Below are 15,683 nucleotides of genomic sequence, written 5' to 3'. Positions count from 1 at the left end.
ACAAGCTATGTGATGGATGTTCTGTGATGTGGTCAACAGTTGATGGTGGGTGGACCGAGTGGACGGGGTGGTCAGTGTGTAAGGCTGATTGTGAGGACAAGGGCACTCAGCTCAGGACACGCGCGTGTGAAAACCCCAAACCTGCTTTTGGCGGGAATTCTTGTGACGGATTCAAACTTCAGAACAGGACCTGCGTTGGTCTGTGTAAAACAAGTAAGTTGAATGTTGGTCTGTGTAAGGTGAACGTTGGTCTATGTAAGCTGAATTTTGGTCTATGTAAAGTGAACGTTGGTCTATGTAAGGTGAACGTTGGTCTATGACAAATGTAAGCTGAACGTTGGTCTAAGTAAGGTGAACGTTGGTCTAAGTAAGGTGAACGTTGGTCTAAGTAAGGTGAACGTTGGTCTAAGTAAGGTGAACGTTGGTCTAAGTAAGGTGAACGTTGGTCTAAGTAAGGTGAACGTTGGTCTAAGTAAGGTGAACGTTGGTCTATATAAGCTGAACGTTGGTCTATGTAAGCTGAACGTTGGTCTATGTAAGGTGATGTAAGGTGAACGTTGGTCTGTGTAAGCTGAACGTTGGTCTATGTAAGGTGAACGTTAGTCTATGTAAGGAACGCTGGTCTATGTAAGGTGAATGTTGATCTATGTAAGGTGAACGTTGATCTATGTAGAACAAATAAGGCTTGGAATACAATTTATTTTGCCTCGCATTTAGGCTTTCTATAACCAACCGAATAAATTATCAAAAAAAATACATTCTACTGAGCCGTGCTATAATTTCTCGCTAGAATCTGATGGTCAGTTAGAGGCCGAGGAGTACATCACACAAATTCATGACGTGTTCCCGGACCTCCGCGGCATATGTTTTGATAAACATTGCATCTACGATGAAGTTTCTAAGATGATCAAAGATAAAAACAAAGTTGTAAGTCCAACAAAAATATAGACCTATATATTTACTTAAGATTAAAAGTAGAGACTTTTTTTTTCATAACAAAACGTCTTATTTGAATTCGAATTCTTTTTTATCATAGTAATTGTCTTTTAGCTTTGGCATACTGATCAGTTTTATTGTTCAGTAGTTTCAGTCATATACTTAAAGATCTACGAGTAGCTCTACAATCAGTTCTTGGCAGTTAAAAACTATTATTAATGTAGAACACGACCATAGACGAATGTTGCTGTTTTTTTGTAGGCTACTTAATGACTCGAAATCGTATTGTATTTCTAGGACAGGTACTGGTCAAGTATTAGCTGTGTCAAATATGGTGGGGCGTGTCCAGTCAACGGGGGGTGGAGCCCGTGGGGGGAGTGGCTGGAGTGTTCGGTGCAGTGTGGCAACGGGGAGAGAATTCGCATGCGGAAGTGCGACAACCCGTCGACAAAAAACGGCGGGATTCACTGCCAGGGTGACTGGTATGAGAAGACTCAATGTGTGGCCAGATTTTGTCGTAAGTTCATGTCATACAAAAATATTTGATGGATTTTTTTAATTATTTATGTTTTAAAACTTTGTATTAACTACGAATACGAAATGAAATAAGAACAATGTTTGTCAGTTGCCTAATAGATCGGATGAGGGCCCATGGACATAAAAAGACTGGGGACCCTACCACAGGGATGTACGAAGGTTTTTATAGAGAAAGGGGGGTGGGGGGTTGTCCAGATAAAGCGCATAGCCGTTTTTCGCTTCGACGTAAAAGAAATAAAAGTTCATTTTGAACTACATAATTACATAATGTAATGGAACACAAAATGTAGCACAAAATAACACATCACACACAACAAATATAAAACACAACAAATACTCGTCACAAAAAAATCACATCCGATTTTTAAACTCAAGAGGTCCCTGTACCTGGGGGACCGTGGACTAAAGTCCACCTTGGTTACATGGTTGTTACGTCACTGATGTTGGGGACGGGTTGGGTCCCTTCAGCATTGGTTCGTCTTTTAGCTACTTATTACCCAAATAAGTCATCATTTTTGCCCATAAGGAAATTTCGAAATAATTTTACAGAATTTTAAAGATAAAACACTATGTATTATTCTCTCCTACTAGTATTAAGCACTTATAACCAAATTAGATTCTGTTATCATAAATACGCTGGCTTAATTTTACACCAATCACAAGATATATAACAGCTTTTATTGATAATTACAGATCCTGACCCCGGACTCTCTGATTGGTCAGAATACTCGCCGTGTTCTGAGACGTGTGGCAAGTTCGGCATCAAAAGCTCCACCAGATATTGTCTGGAACAAAAGTTGTGTACGGTTGGAAACTCCGAGGTCAGCTCGGTCGTCCGGAGCGTGCCCTGCTACGGCGGGGAGTGTCCAGGTACACACAACACAGCAGCTCTTGGAGTTCAGTGTTTCTTCCAGACTTTTTTCTCCGGAGGGGGGGGGGAGGGTACTAGAAATTTTCGGGGGGGGGGGGGGACGGACTAAAATTTTAGGGTGGGGGGCGGGTGGACACTGTCAAAAGTATATATTTTCTATATAAATTCCATTTCGTTCGGGGGGATGCCTGGAAGAGATGCCTGGAAGAAACACTGAATAAGTTATATGGTGCTAGACTCTAAGGCAGTGGTTCTTAACCTTTTTGAAGGTACCAAACCCCACCAGTTTCATATGCGCATTCAAAGAACACTTTTCAAGACATGTGACGAAGCTTATTTTTCGTACATTAATTGGACAAACATTAGGACAAAGCTAACGATCGTTTGAATATTTTTTTACGTTAGGGGTGTGGGTGGGTGTGGAACTTTGTGGCGTCATGTTACTGGGGATCAGGGCTTATTCGGACAATATAGTGGGGGAGGGTAAAACATCTGTTAAACTTGCCGTTTTATAAACGACCATTAATCCACTGAGAAAATAAATAGACGTATTTCCGATTTTACACAAATCAAGTTGTGTTGATTGCAGGCAGAGCCGGCGTTAGGGGTACGCGGGGCCTATGGCCAACCATCCGCGCGGGGCCTTATATTTTTTCATTGGTGTATAATTAAATAAAACTGTACAGTGAGGCGTTTTTTTTCTTCTCAACGCGAATTAATATTTATAACGATATATATGGTATTTTAAGCTGTTTATCGATGTCGTATTAACATTAAGACACTGATTAACAAATAATTTGTTTACTTAGAAGTGCTTTTGAAACGTCGCTTGTTTCTGTTAAGGCTTTTTGTTTGAAAAGCAAAAAATAAAACAGATATAAGTTTTAGACACGCATTAAAGAGATGATGAACGTCAGCTTCAAACCTGATTTTTTTTACATTACTGTTTATTTATAAAAAAAACTTACCAGTACGTTCACAAACGAAGATCTACTTTTCTTGCCTTTCGTGAGGAAAATTCCAAGCGCCTGCTTGTGTTTTATCAAATTCTTCTCTTAAATTGCGTTTCCTCGCTTTTGATGCACCTGATTCATACTTGCGAAATCTATCTCTGTCTCTTGTAGCCATGGTGTAGAGGAAAAATGGTGAAATCACTTTGAAGCCAAACTCTAAAAAAAATCAGTTCTGGTACCACGTTACTGGATCTCTGACCGCAGCCATTCAAGAGAAGGTGCGTGTTTATAGAGCGCCCGCGTATTACATTACAGATTAAGACCGCGTTCTCACAAGAAAAGGTCCGTGTCTATAATTAGAAAGCGAACCATGTGACAGCCAGCTTCATGTTATTTACGAGTTTCGCGATGGCATGCTCGGACTGCCGGTAATTTAGACGTTTTAGAAATCAGGAGAACTTTACCATAAAACAGTCTCGGCCCGATGTATGAAACAGTATAGACTTTATAATTTGTTTAGTGTGCCTACACTATTTTAAACAAGAATCACTATGGCCTTAACTATTATACTGAATATACCTACACAGAGACGTAGCGAGGGGGGTGCGGACCATTTAGGGGGTGACACCAAGGCAAAAAATAGCAAAATATATAGAGAAAAACTTGAGGGGGGTGCAAATCGAAAGTTTGAGGGGGGCGGGGTGCAAATCGAAAACTTAAGGGGGGGGGGGTGCAAATCGAAAGTTTGAGGAGGGGGGTGCAAATCGAAAGTTTGAGGGGGGTGGGTGCAAATCGAAAATTTGAAAGTTTTTTCCCGGGAAGGGTCTCTACGCCTCTGGGGGGGGGGTGAAACCATTAAGTGCCGCACCGGGTGACACCCGACCTCGCTACGCCCCTGTCCCTACAATTACTTAAAATAAACATGTGCCCTTCAAAAATATAAAAATAAATACAAGTATAATGTATTTAAAGATGACCTGACAATATATAAAATAAATATGAACATTATTACTGTATGGGTGCATATCAAACCTATCGTGGTGAACATGCATAACTACACAAAAGATGCCCATACAGTGTATAAATTATGATTTTAGGGATAAATACTCTGGATTTCCGGGGCATGTCCCCATCCGCCCCCCCCCCCTCCTCCTCTGCAAGCCATCATCAGGTCACTGACTGTTTACTACAGGCACCCCCGCCTGCTCACTAAAAAAAAGCGTCTTCAACGGTCCGCAAACAATAGGGTATCTTTTTACGTTTTTCCCGATTTTACCTCCAATGTCAGGTCGGGGGCTAATTCGCGACCGCCATCTCCAGTCACCTCAGGACAATAGCGAGTCGACCGTGCCAGCGATGTGTGACACTAATGTCTTTCTTTAGAATAACGGTCTGTCCCAGTCCATGTAGAGCAGGGGTCTCCAAACTTTTCAGTCTGAGGGCCGCATTAACTATTAAATTTCAGTTCGGGGGCCAGTTTCTTCCAGGCATGTCATGACTTTCTGAGCAAGTTCCTCAGCCAACTCCAACAAACGTTTTTTTTCCGTGGACAAAAAGATCTCCGCGGGCCGGATGAGAGGGCCTCGCGGGCCGCATCCGGCCCGCGGGCCGTAGTTTGGAGACCCCTGATGTAGAGGATAACTCACTAACATCAGCCGTGGCCTCAGTTTTAACATCCAACAATTTCGGCCATGTAGTTGGGTTTTTTTTTTTAAATTTAATTCAGCAAAGATTATTTAAGTTTACAAAAACTAATTCAGGCAACAATGGCGTTGCTGAAGCGCGGGGCCCCTTCAAGCGCGGGGCCTGGTGCGACCGCCCCGTTTGCCACCCCCTAACGCCGGCTCTGATTGCAGGGGGGGGGGGAGTAAAAGTAAAGCTCCCTTTTCGAATATGATGCCCCATGGGGCAAGTGAAGTAGAGTTCACCTGTTTCTATGAACTCGGCATACGAATGGATAGTGTAGTCAGCACTTTGCCCAGCCGCCTTTACTTTCCCTAAAATGAGTTAGGTACCCATCAGAGCTGGGTGGACTAGGGACGTTCTACTGACTTGAACCCGGATTCGAACGCGAGACTTTCGGTATAGCAGTCTAGCGCTCTATCGATAAGCCACGCTGTCTCATGAATGGGGGGGGGGAGGTGGTGGAGGTAATTGGTGGAGGGTCATCGTAATGAGTGTTTAACTGAAGACAACTGTTTACAACTGAGCAGCAAAGGGCGGCTGGAGCAAATGGCTGGAGTGGACGGACTGCTCGGCCAACTGCGGGCTGGGCCGTAAGGTCAGGAGACGAGAGTGTAACTCCCCCTACCCCAACGGCGGAGAGGACTGCATGGGTCCCAGGCTCCAGTCTGTCACGTGTGATGGCAGCTTGTGCATCCAACTTCCAGAAGGTACAAGTCTCGTCTGTTGGTTTTTATGTAGGGAATCATAGTGTGTCTTACTTTTCCAGCCACATCAAGCCAACAGATATAAGTCTCGTCTTGTTGGTATTGATGTAGGGAATCATAGTGTGCCTCACTATCCTAGCTACATCAAGCCAACAGATACAAGTCTCGTCTTGTTGGTTTTTATCTAGGCAATCATGGTGTGTCTCACTTTCCTAGCTACATCAAGCCAACAGATGCATGTCTCGCTTTGTTGGTTTTTATCTAGGGAATCATAGTGTGTCTTATGGCTTCACTTTCCTAGCTACATCAAGCCAACAAAATCTCAATGTTCCTAATGGCTTTCCCAACTACACCAAACAAATCAATCATAGAAAACAATCAAATGAGAAAGAAAGAAGTGTCGAAGTAAAATACCCCTTCGAACCTTAAGTTCCTGTTTCAGTGACCACGACATGTGAAGGGATAGTGTGGTCAGTGTTACGGATCATTGTGAGGTCAGATTAGATTTAGAATAGGTTAGACTAGTCTAGAACTAGGGGAGAGTGCGTGTGTGAGTTGAGTTCACCCTACTGTGTAGTAACGCCGGTGTGTTTATGTATTATTATCCCAAGGTCGAATGCGGGTATAAAAACGCGAGTGAACGCGCTTTTACTTTCCCAATGTGGGCCAGGTATCCGCCAGAGCAAGGTAGAATCTATGAAGTCGTGTGAAATCCAGACCGAAATCCGAACTCGAACCTTTGGGTTAGCAGTCGAACGAAAGGTAGCACCTATACAATGTTGTCTACGGAGCGAAGGAATCATGTCAAACTAGCTATCTTGCTCCTCCAACCATTGATGTCTTAATGTTGAGCTTCAGCATTTCTTTCAAAATTAAATTATTTTTTAAAATTGTTTTTGCGTATTTTCTATATTAACTATTTATTAACGGCCAATTAGAAAAAAAATGCTACCATGCCTACCATATAAAATAGTTTCTTTTCAATAAAAAAAATGTTCGTAAGGTAAAGTTTCACTACAACAATAAAGTTAATAGCTAGGGTTAACACAAAGCTTTAGGGACTTTCCATCACTTGTGTTCTAAATATTATTTAGTTACATTTTTTATTGTTTCGTGACTAACATTCCGATTTAAATTTTTATAAGGACTAGAAGGAGCAGATGGAGACGAAACTCTACGCAAACGTCGATCACTGAACGACGACATGGCTGGTGTCCCAAGTTTTGGCTTACCTAGAATCAATATGGCGATGTCCCACGTTAGACAAACTGACTCACAGACGCGGGAGTCGGATTTTATGTACGAAATGTGCAAGAAGTCAGCCGCGGAGGGGACAGTGCAGATTTGGAAAGATTGTTTCCAATTTTCAAACAGTCAGAAAAAAAGATTTGACAACAGATCGAAATCCATCGTACAATACAAGCGCAGCAAAAGAAAAACTGCGATAGCCCAGTCTCCTACTGATCAAAAGAGACTAGCCAATCAGAACTCTGTTAACAAAAATTGGCCACTAGTTGTTTACCAGGATAAATCTAACACGCCGTTCCATAGGTTCAGCAATGAAGCCATGAGCTACTATCTGTCGAGACACCGCAGGCAAGCTGAGGAACCCAAGGATAAAAACGTAAGGACCACTGTACACAACTTTGTGTGCACGAGTGCTCAATGATGTTCTACTGTGTAATAAACTGACCTTGAACTTAGGGTTTCTTTAATCTATTTTTCTCAGGGAACGGGGGGGGGGGGGGGGTAGGTGCACTTAAAATTTCCGGGGCCGGCGGTGGATGGGGCGGACACTAAATAAAAATAAAGTATATATTTTCTAAATTTTATTTTTCTGTTTCTTCCGAGGGAGCCCCCCCCCCCCTTTCCCAAACCATAGAGATGCCTGCATAAAATTCTGCTCGAACTAGCGGTCTAAACATGCGCTTAATTTAAATGATAAATTGAAACTAGATTTGCATAGAATATTATTTTTGTTTGCTTCTAATATAGTAATATTTTTTATTATAATAATTCGAATAGTTGACTTGTGGCGTTCTCTTCTACTCGGTTGTCCCATGTCTTTAAAATGTTTGGGCGTGTGCACCATTGGGCGATTCCATGTCTTTAGTGTTGGGGTTGTACTATACAATGGTTGTATAAATTTGACTTTGAGCACTTCATTTTTTTTTACTACAATTTGTCTTGGAAATAGCAACCACAACACAACTATGTTAATGTTTTCAAAAGATTTTTTTTTTAATTTGGTGGGTGGGGGGGGGGGTGTTGAAGTGTGACGCCGTTTTAGGGGAGGATCTGACATTTTGTAAAAACGGGGGTGGGGGGGTGATAGAGTAAAATATCCCCAAAAAAAAGCTTAACTTTATTAAGGGAAGAACCCCCGTATCTTAATTATTGTCTAAAATAATGAATAAAACTACAGACTATGAAGCTTGTTTGTTTGTTATACACACTTTACTACATGTCCGGCAGGTTACCGGGACGCCGAAGATCCGTTCAACTTCCCCTTTAACCCCGACATGGAGAACCTGTACATCCGGTGGTCCCCGTGGACCCTGTGTACGGCCTCGTGTGGAGGGGGGGACGAGACACAGGAAGCGGCAGTGCAAGGACACAAAGTCCGTGTGTCGAGGGGAGGTGAAAAGTACACAGTTTTGTAATACGGAGCCGTGTGCAGGGTCAGTTAAGTGAAGTAGCGTCAAAGATTCTTTTTTTTTGGGGTACGTTAGTCTTCGGGATCAGTAGCTTCTCATAGTGGATGGCCGGGGTAGGGTCCGCACGTTTGTCATCATTGGGGGGGGGGGGGGGGGGAGACGCAATAATTTCTGTCAAAAAATGTTTTATCCAGTAAGATTAATTAAATAGCGGGGGGGGGGGGGGGGGGAGTTGTGATTAAATTGTTAAATGGGGGTGGGGTGACACCCCCTGTTACCATACAGGGTGATACTCGCCTAAGTGACGCCATTGTTTCGGACATTAAGTCTTTCTTCCTATCCTCGCCCACATTGAAATATTATATTCAGTGTTTGGTTATAATTTTTTAAAATTTCTATTTAAAACTTTTGGGAAAAAAACAACGAACTACAACAAGACAATTGGTGACATGTTCCCGGTATAATCTTACTTAAGTTTTCAAAAGCGCGCAATTTTCACAGTATGTATCATTGCAAATCACTACCTATACAGAGCACACGACTTATAAAATAACAACTTCCGTTTTCAGTTGAAGGCGGGTGGGGGGCGTGGCAGAGCTGGACGCCCTGCAGCGTGACATGTGGGACGGGGCAACTCCGAGAGGTACCGGGCGTGTGACAGCCCGTTACCTGCCTTTGGGGGGAGCTGCGCGGGCTTCAACTCCCCAGTCACAGACAATGCACAAACCCAAAGTGTCCAGGTAAGTCATGAAATCAGATGTATCTCGGGTAACTATTATAGTAAACTCGCATACTATTTCGAGCTTAGAGTAGATTTAATTTATTACTAGAATACCCGTCATCCGTTGGATAACTGTGGGTTTCGGGGGTCATCCATCAAAAAAACATCACGTCTGTCACTCAGAGGCATAGCGAACCCTTCCCGGCGCCCGGGGACCAAAGTTTTCGATTTGAACCCCCCCCCCCCCCCCCCCTCAAACTTTTGATGTGCAACCCCCCCCCCCCACTCAAACTTTCGATTTGAACCCCCCCTCAACCTATCAATTTAATTTTTTCCAAACCATTTTTGGCGCCCCAACATATGCCCCCCCCCCTTCCCCCTCCCCACCCCCCGCCTCCCCTTCCCCCCCCACCACCCCCCGCCTTCCCCCCCCCCACCACCCCCCGCCTCCCCTCCCCTACCGTCCCCCCCCCCCCCCTCCTCGGTACCGCTACTGCAGTGTCACTTATCGTCACAAAAAACAGACCCCACATTCAAATATATGTTTTTTATCTTTTAAAAACACCGAAAACACCGATTTCGGACTATCCCCTTCATAAACTGACGTCACAGGTGACCCTACTCAACTCTACTTCACCTGCCCAGTGTCCTGCCAAGTCTCAGACAACATGTTTTTATCGTTTAAAAAAACAATTCCAGCCGAGCATGTATCTGACCACACTATCCTTTCATATGCTTAGGACAAAGAAACAGATGAACTCTACTTCACCTGCCCTGTATCTTGCCAAGTTCAGATAGGCAACGTTATCATTCACATCTAAAAAAAAAAATTGAAAAAAAAAATTTCATTGACATATTGGTCTAGAACCCGTGGCCTCCCTGCATGAGAGCTGACTACGCTACCATTTTAGCTATTTACTCGTGACGTCACAAGTGAATTTTTATACTATACTATGTGTCTCCTTATGCAACTTGATTTACGCGTATAGATTCTAGATCTAGATCTAAAAATAAGTCTAGTAGTACTAACTTTCAAATTAAATTTTATCTTAAATAAGCCAAACAAAGATTTATATAAAATAATTAAGGCCTGAAATAGATTCTAGATGTAGAATTTACATTGAATCTAGTGACCTACATCTAGGCTAGATTTCCTTCGATAGCTGATCTTTAGATCTAGAGAAATTTATCGTAAAACTAAATGAAAAAGACAGTTGAAAATTGATATAAGTGTTGGAACGTAATAAATACAGCAAACGGACGTATTGTTAAAGTTATGACCGACAGAAAATTAGATTTAGAACGCGTTAAACTTTTGAATGGGAACACAATTTTCTTCAATAGACGCCGCCATTTTATTGTACTAAAGAGTAAACAAAAACCTGTGACGTCACGGTCCCGCCGAGTCTAGTGGCTTTTCAAATATTTTTAAAAAAAATGGGTTATTCTGCATAGGAATAAATCAATAAATTAATTAACGTCTTTAAATAAATTTGTGATCAACAGTCTGTCTGCATTAAAAAATTATTCTCTACCTGCATACCATTTTACAGCTTTCCAGATAGAGTCGAACATATCACAATTTTCGATCAGGCAAACAAATAAATATTCAAACATGTAAACAAAGTTGACTTTTAGTAGTATATAGACTAGAATACCCGTCATCCGTTGGATAACTGTGGGCTTCGGGGGTCATCCATCAAAAAACATCACGTCTGTCACTCAGAGGCATAGCGACCCTTCCCGGCGCCCGGGGACAAACTTTTCGATTTGAACCCCCCCCCCTCAACCTTTCAATTTATTTTTCCAAACCATTTTAGCGCCCCAACATATGTCCCCCCCCCTTCCCCCCCCCCGCCTCCCCTCCCCCCCCCCCCCCCCCCCCGCCTCCCCTCCCCTCCTGCCCCCCTCCTCGCTACGCTACTGCAGTGTCACTTATCGTCACAAAAACAGACCCCACATTCAAAAATATGTTTATCTTTTAAAAACACCGAAAACAACGATTTCGGACTATCCCTTCATATACTGACGTCACAGGTGACCTACTCAACTCTACTTCACCTGCCCAGTGTCCCGCCAAGTCTCAGACAACAAAAACTATTCCAGCCGAGCATGTCTCTGACCACACTATCCCTTAATTTGCTTAGGACAAAGAAACAGATGAACCCTACTTCACCTGCCCTGTGCCCCGCGAGGTCCTGATAGTCAACCTTATCATTCACATATAGGGCTTAAGAAAAAATAATTGAAAACGTAAAAAAAAAAAAAGTTCTATTAATGTTTATGACACTGACTTTAAAATTTAGCCTTCATTCTCCAAAGCAAATTTTAAAATGCTTTTCTGGCATATCTAGCCCTGGCCACCTATACAATGTTTAAATAATGTGAACACCCGCCATTTTGTTCGTGGTAAACATGGCCTAAAAATGATCGGCAGACATGCGTCCGGTCCGTACGCCATATTGTTGTTAGCAGCCGACCACGCCTCCAAGCTAGTGAGTAATCCTACTTTATCTAGATATAGAACGTAGATAACAAAAAAAGCCCATGTATTCTCGAATTAGATGATCATTGAAGCTAAACAAAGATTTATATAAAATAATTAAGGCCCGAAATAGATTCTAGATGTAGAATTTACATTAATCTAGATCTAGAATTTACATTGAGTCTAGTGACCTAGATCTAGATCTAGATCTAGGCCCTAGGCTAGATTCTAGATTCATAACTTTCCTTCGACAGCAGATCTTTAGATCTAGAGAAATTTATTGTAAAACTAAATGAAAAAGACAGTTGAAAATTGGTATAAGTGTTGGAACGTAATAAATACAGCAAACGGACGTATTGTTAAAGTTAAAGCCGACAGAAAATTAGCTTTAGAACGCGTTAAACATTGGAATGGGAACACAATCTTCTTCGATAGGCCGCCATTATCGATGTAAAAAAATAAACACATCATGTGACGTCACTGTTTCCGTCGAGTCTAGTGGCTTTTCAAATATTTTTTAAAAAAATGGGTTATTCTGCGTAGGAATAAATCAATAAATTAATTAACGTCTTTAAATAAATTTGTGATCAACAGTCTGTCTGCATTAAAAAAATATTCTCTACCTGCATACCATTTTACAGCTTTCCAGATAGAGTCGAACATATCACAATTTTCGATCAGGCAAACAAATAAATATTCAAACATGTAAACAAAGTTGAGTTTTAGTAGTATATAGATAGATATAAAAGTTCGAAGCAAATATGAAGAGATTAACTGAAAATTACATCGAATTATTATAAAATTAGCCAGTGGCGTAGCCAGGAATTGGTCATGGGATGGGTTCAAACATTTTTCCATATGTATACAATCATATATATATATATATATATATATATATATATATATATATATATATATATATATATATATATATATATATATATATATATATATATATATATATATATATATATATATGGGTCCATGGGAGGGGTTATAACCCCCTAACCCCCCTTGCCTACGCCACTGAAATTAGCATTCGTCTGCTAACCCGAAAGTCCCTAGTTCCGGTCCCAGGGTAGAGGTGTTGGACGTCCCTGAGTCCACCCAACTCTAATGGGAACCTGCCGTATAATAGAGAAAGTAAAGGCGGCTCGACGTAGTGCTGACCAAACTATTCCTTCATATGCCGAGGTTACAGAAACATATAAACTCTACTTAATCTACCCTGTGGGCCGCCAGGTCCGAAAGGAAACTTTAGTCTTACTATAGAATAAAGCACTGAAGCCAACAGGGATGTCTTGGGAGATGACAAAATTAATAGCCGGGGATAGGAAGAAATGGAAGGAAATGGTGGAGGCCCTATGTTCAATAAGGAGCAAAGAGGACTAAGTCAAGTCATAGAATAAAGCACACTGTATCAAACTTAACATTTTTTCTGTACACAGAAGGCTATTGGATATGGAGCGACTGGTCACTGTGGTCAGGTTGTACTAAAACGTGTGGGGGCGGCACAAGGAGCAGGACTAGCGGCGTCCAGGCGTTGTTTAGCCGGTCAGAATCAAAGTTATGTAACCCTCTACCTTGTCCAGGTGAGTTGTAAAGCTATGTAACCCTCTACCTTGTCCAGGTGAGTTGTAAAGCTATGTAACCCTTTACCCAGGTGAGTTGTAAAGCTATGTAACCCTCTACCTTGTCCAGGTGAGTTGTAAAGCTATGTAACCCTTTACCTTGCCCAGGTGAGTTGTAAAGCTATGTAACCCTTTACCTTTTCCAGATGAGTTGTAAAGCTATGTAACCCTCTACCTTGTCCAGGTGAGTTGTAAAGCTATGTAACCCTCTACCTTGTCCAGGTGAGTTGTAAAGCTAAGTAACCATTTACCTTGCCCAGGTGAGTTGTAAAGCTATGTAACCCTCTACCTTGTCCAGGTAAGTTGTAAAGCTATGTAACCCTCTACCTTGTCCAGGTGAGTTGTAAAGCTATGTAACCCTTTACCTTTCCCAGGTGAGTTGTAAAGCTATGTAATCCTTTAGCTATGTAACCCTCTACCTTATCCAGGTGAGTTGTAAAGCTATGTAACCATGTAACCCTTTAGGGGTAGGGAATTGGTGTTGTTAGCTTATAAGCTGTTTATTATTTATATATTTTTCACACACACGCGCGTATACACATACACATAAACAGCCATCCACCCCCACCCCCCTCCACACACACACACACACACATATATATATATATATATATATATATATATATATATATATATATATATATATATATATATATATATATATATATATATATATATATATATATATATATATATATTTGAAACGTGTAGAGAATGGCTTGTGGGCCATATGGGGAGGATGGTCTCAGTGTTCTGAGCCGTGTGGAATCGGCAACACCGTACGGGACCGCACGTGTACCGACCCGGCACCTATATACGGCGGGGAGCCATGCGACGGTCAGGGGTCGGAGGTACAAACCTGTTATGGGGGACCTTGTCTAGGTAAGTCAGGGATGGGGGCTTGGTAGAAGGGACCTTGTTTAAGCCAGGGATGGGGGCTTGGTAGAAGGGACCTTGTCTAGGTAAGTCAGGGATGGGCTTGGTAGAAGGGACCTTGTCTAGGTTAGTCAGGGATGGTTTTTTTTTTATATTGGTTGTTGTCTAAGTTAGTCTGGGGTTGGGGTTTTTGTAAAAGGGATTCTTTTTAAATATTTTATTATGTTTTTTTTTAATATGGAACGTCTTGATTAGTCAGAGATTGAGTTTTGGTAGACTTTTTTATTTAGAAGCGATTTACATAATTTACATTTCTTGGTTTTTGTACATTTTTTGTTAATAGTAATCATCATCTCCTATCTTTTGTCGCTAAAAGTCTAAAACATTTTTACAGATGAAGATGACTACGGCATTCATCTAAAAGGAGTTGGCTACCTCAGATACCCGGAGAAGGGGGTCCCCACGGGATTCTTCATGACCTTTCTACGATTTAGACCTTTGAAACTGACTGGAACGCTGTTCCACCATGTAAATGTTGTGCTGAAATTTAGATCTACTACAGCATCGTTTGTCTGTGTCTAGTGCTAATTAGAGGCGCGAGGTGTTACAGAAGTGTTTTATCTACTTGAATAAACAAGTTAATTAAAAAGTCTAGTGACAATTTTAGCGCAATTTCCTTATGTTATCTAAAAATAGCTCTGTCGTAGCGTAAATCAAGAGCAGGGTTAGTAAAACCATTGGTTAGTTATTAAAACGTTTTTTATTAAATAAACCTAACTACTAACTAAACTAAGCACCTTGAAATCAAGAGCAGGGTTATTAAAACCATTGGTTAGTTGAACTTGATTATCAACATGATAATCATTAAGATGATAGATCTCTACTTCCGGCATGTATATACAACCACACCACACGCGTCATCACGTTCAATAGATGCGTCATCGCGTTCCATGGCTGCGCCATCACGTTCAGTAGGCGCGCAAGTTAATTAAAAAAGTCTAGTGACATTTATGCGCAATGTCCTTATGTTATCTAAAAATAGCTCTGACGTATAATGATGGGGTGCGTTCAAGCTAGAAGAGCGATCGGTTTGTAGGTGTTTATGTAATTTTAAAATTTGTGACCGAACGAGAGGATATTTTTGAAAACTTTCTTCGGCAATATTGTTCTAAATTATGGCAGGAATCGATTGGTACATGTTTCAAGTCGCTAAGTGGTCTGGTTGCCGAGATATGGGCAAAAAACTGCATTTTTTCGAGGTTTTTTGGCTTTTACGGGAAATACATGAAAGAAACCCGGAATTTTTATGGCCTATGCTCATTCTCGTAACTTGCTTAACATAATTGCTTTTGGAACTAGTCATCGATATTGCTTCGTTGAGGAGGAGATACGACTTAAAGCCCGGACACACATTCATCCATCCATCCATTCCCAGAAATGACGAGTTAATAAACGCAATTCTCCAGAATGGAAATTGCGCTAAAAAATTAATATAAAGAAAGAAATAAGTAATTTTAAATTTAAAAACTAACATTTTATTTCCGGAACCTCGATTTGAAAACAATATTTACGAAGTGTTACCCATCGTCTGATGCTTTCATTTCAAGCAGTCTTTGTGTGTTTTTT

At 41.4% G+C, this 15,683-nt stretch overlaps 1 protein-coding gene across 1 annotated transcript in view; it reads left to right on the top strand.

The window, feature by feature from the left end:
- The window catches only part of LOC131945116 (uncharacterized), a 35,717-nt gene that overhangs the window by 934 nt on the left and 19,100 nt on the right, over positions 1-15,683 (top strand). The window contains 12 exon segments of the mRNA XM_059306116.1: positions 40-213; positions 791-927; positions 1,234-1,453; positions 2,167-2,343; positions 5,511-5,690; positions 6,833-7,345; positions 8,163-8,327; positions 8,914-8,966; positions 8,968-9,084; positions 12,999-13,142; positions 13,877-14,063; positions 14,452-14,585. Coding sequence (XP_059162099.1) covers positions 40-213; positions 791-927; positions 1,234-1,453; positions 2,167-2,343; positions 5,511-5,690; positions 6,833-7,345; positions 8,163-8,327; positions 8,914-8,966; positions 8,968-9,084; positions 12,999-13,142; positions 13,877-14,063; positions 14,452-14,585 — 2,201 coding nt within the window.

The sequence above is a fragment of the Physella acuta genome, unplaced genomic scaffold (assembly GCF_028476545.2).
Source record: "Physella acuta isolate Inbredline_101_S28 unplaced genomic scaffold, ASM2847654v3 ptg000524l, whole genome shotgun sequence".
NCBI classification, from domain to species: domain Eukaryota; kingdom Metazoa; phylum Mollusca; class Gastropoda; family Physidae; genus Physella; species Physella acuta.
Note: the sequence above shows the minus strand (reverse complement) of the source record. Positions and strands in the feature narration are given on the sequence as shown.